General features: G+C 60.1%; 1 protein-coding gene across 1 annotated transcript in view; it reads right to left on the reverse strand.

Moving 5' to 3' along the window:
- The window catches only part of LOC104494834 (striatin-interacting protein 1-like), a gene marked incomplete at both ends in the record, with an annotated part of 8,975 nt that overhangs the window by 3,964 nt on the left and 3,625 nt on the right, over positions 1-1,386 (reverse strand). The window contains 4 exon segments of the mRNA XM_010137716.1: positions 351-414; positions 609-674; positions 898-1,034; positions 1,111-1,248. Of these exon segments, the coding sequence (XP_010136018.1) occupies positions 351-414; positions 609-674; positions 898-1,034; positions 1,111-1,248 (405 nt within the window).

Below are 1,386 nucleotides of genomic sequence, written 5' to 3' on the forward strand. Positions count from 1 at the left end.
TCATGGGGTCCCAGCAGTGCCACCAGCCCCACACTGGTCCCATCAGCTTAAGTCCCTCCCAGTTACTCCTGTCCTGGGGTGGAACAATGCTTACGGGCAAGGTGGTGGCTGCTGGCCTCACCTCTAGGACACTCCCAGTAAGAAAGGGATGAAACCAGTGAGAAAAGAAGCTCGGCCTGGGAGACCAGGGAGGGGGTGAAAATTTGAGGCCTTTTCCATCATGGGGCTGAGCAAGTGGGAGAGGGGACAGGAAACAGCACCCCTGGGCCTGCTCTGTGATGGGTGCAGGGGGACAGGGAAGGGGCACCCACATGACATCAGGGACTGGAGGAATTTGTCCGTGTACTCACCAGCTTCAGCGTTCGGATGCTCTCGTGGATGGGCCTGGGCAAACCCACCACAGTGTTGGTGTCACTGGAGAAGGGAAGGAGCTGGGCTGGGCGCAGGCAGGAGCAAACCTGAGCCAGCCCGTCAGAGACCACCACCCCAAGACGGAGACAGCGAGCCTTGGACTTCTCCACGGCCAAGAAGGGGACAACAGCAGCCCCAACCAGTTCAGCAACCCCCCCAAACTGGCAGCCCCCCCAGCTGGCTCTGCAGAAACCCACCTGCCCAGTGTGTAGCCGATGAACTTGCTGCGGCTGGACTCCAGGAACATCTCAATGTCCTTTTCTCTGCAGCAAAGGGACAAGAGGAAGCGTCACATCTTCCTGGCCACGCCAGAGCCCCAGGCACCAAAAAGCCTCGTGGGCAGAGAAAGGAGATGACGCTGAGTCCACCCCACCACAAACAGCCACCAAAGTGACCGTCAGATCAACCACCCCATCCCCAAGGTCTTCCCCACAGCCCCGAAGGTTTAAGGGGCTCCATTCTGCTCCAGCTGCCTCACGGACTCACCGGACCTTGGGGGCCCAGGGCAGCCCCTTGGGGCAGGTGATGCGGTCGCTGGGGGGATGCTGGGGGGGCGGAGGCATCACTTCGTCCCGTTCGAGGGGGAAGGTCTCTCCTTCCAGGCTGTTGTCATCATCATTTTCCTCTGGGGTCCCAGGTCAGCCCCTTGGGGCAGGTGATGCGGTCGCTGGGGGGATGCTGGGTGGGCGGAGGCATCACTTCGTCCCGTTCGAGGGGGAAGGTCTCTCCTTCCAGGCTGTTGTCATCATCATTTTCCTCTTCTTCCTCGCGGGAGTCGTCAGCTTTGTAAGGGTCCCGCTCGTTGAAGGCATCGAGGTTGTCCTGCTTAATTAAGGCCTGGAGAGAGAAGAGCAGGAAGGTGAATACGCTGGGGACAAGCTGCTCTCAGGTCGGTGTCCAGACCCCAGCCACAGCCTTGTTAACATCCCAATCCACCCGTTAACGTCCCCAGTCCCCAAGCCGGCCTCACCTTGT

The sequence above is a fragment of the Buceros rhinoceros genome, unplaced genomic scaffold (genome assembly GCF_000710305.1).
Source record: "Buceros rhinoceros silvestris isolate BGI_N320 unplaced genomic scaffold, ASM71030v1 scaffold25536, whole genome shotgun sequence".
NCBI lineage: Eukaryota > Metazoa > Chordata > Aves > Bucerotiformes > Bucerotidae > Buceros > Buceros rhinoceros.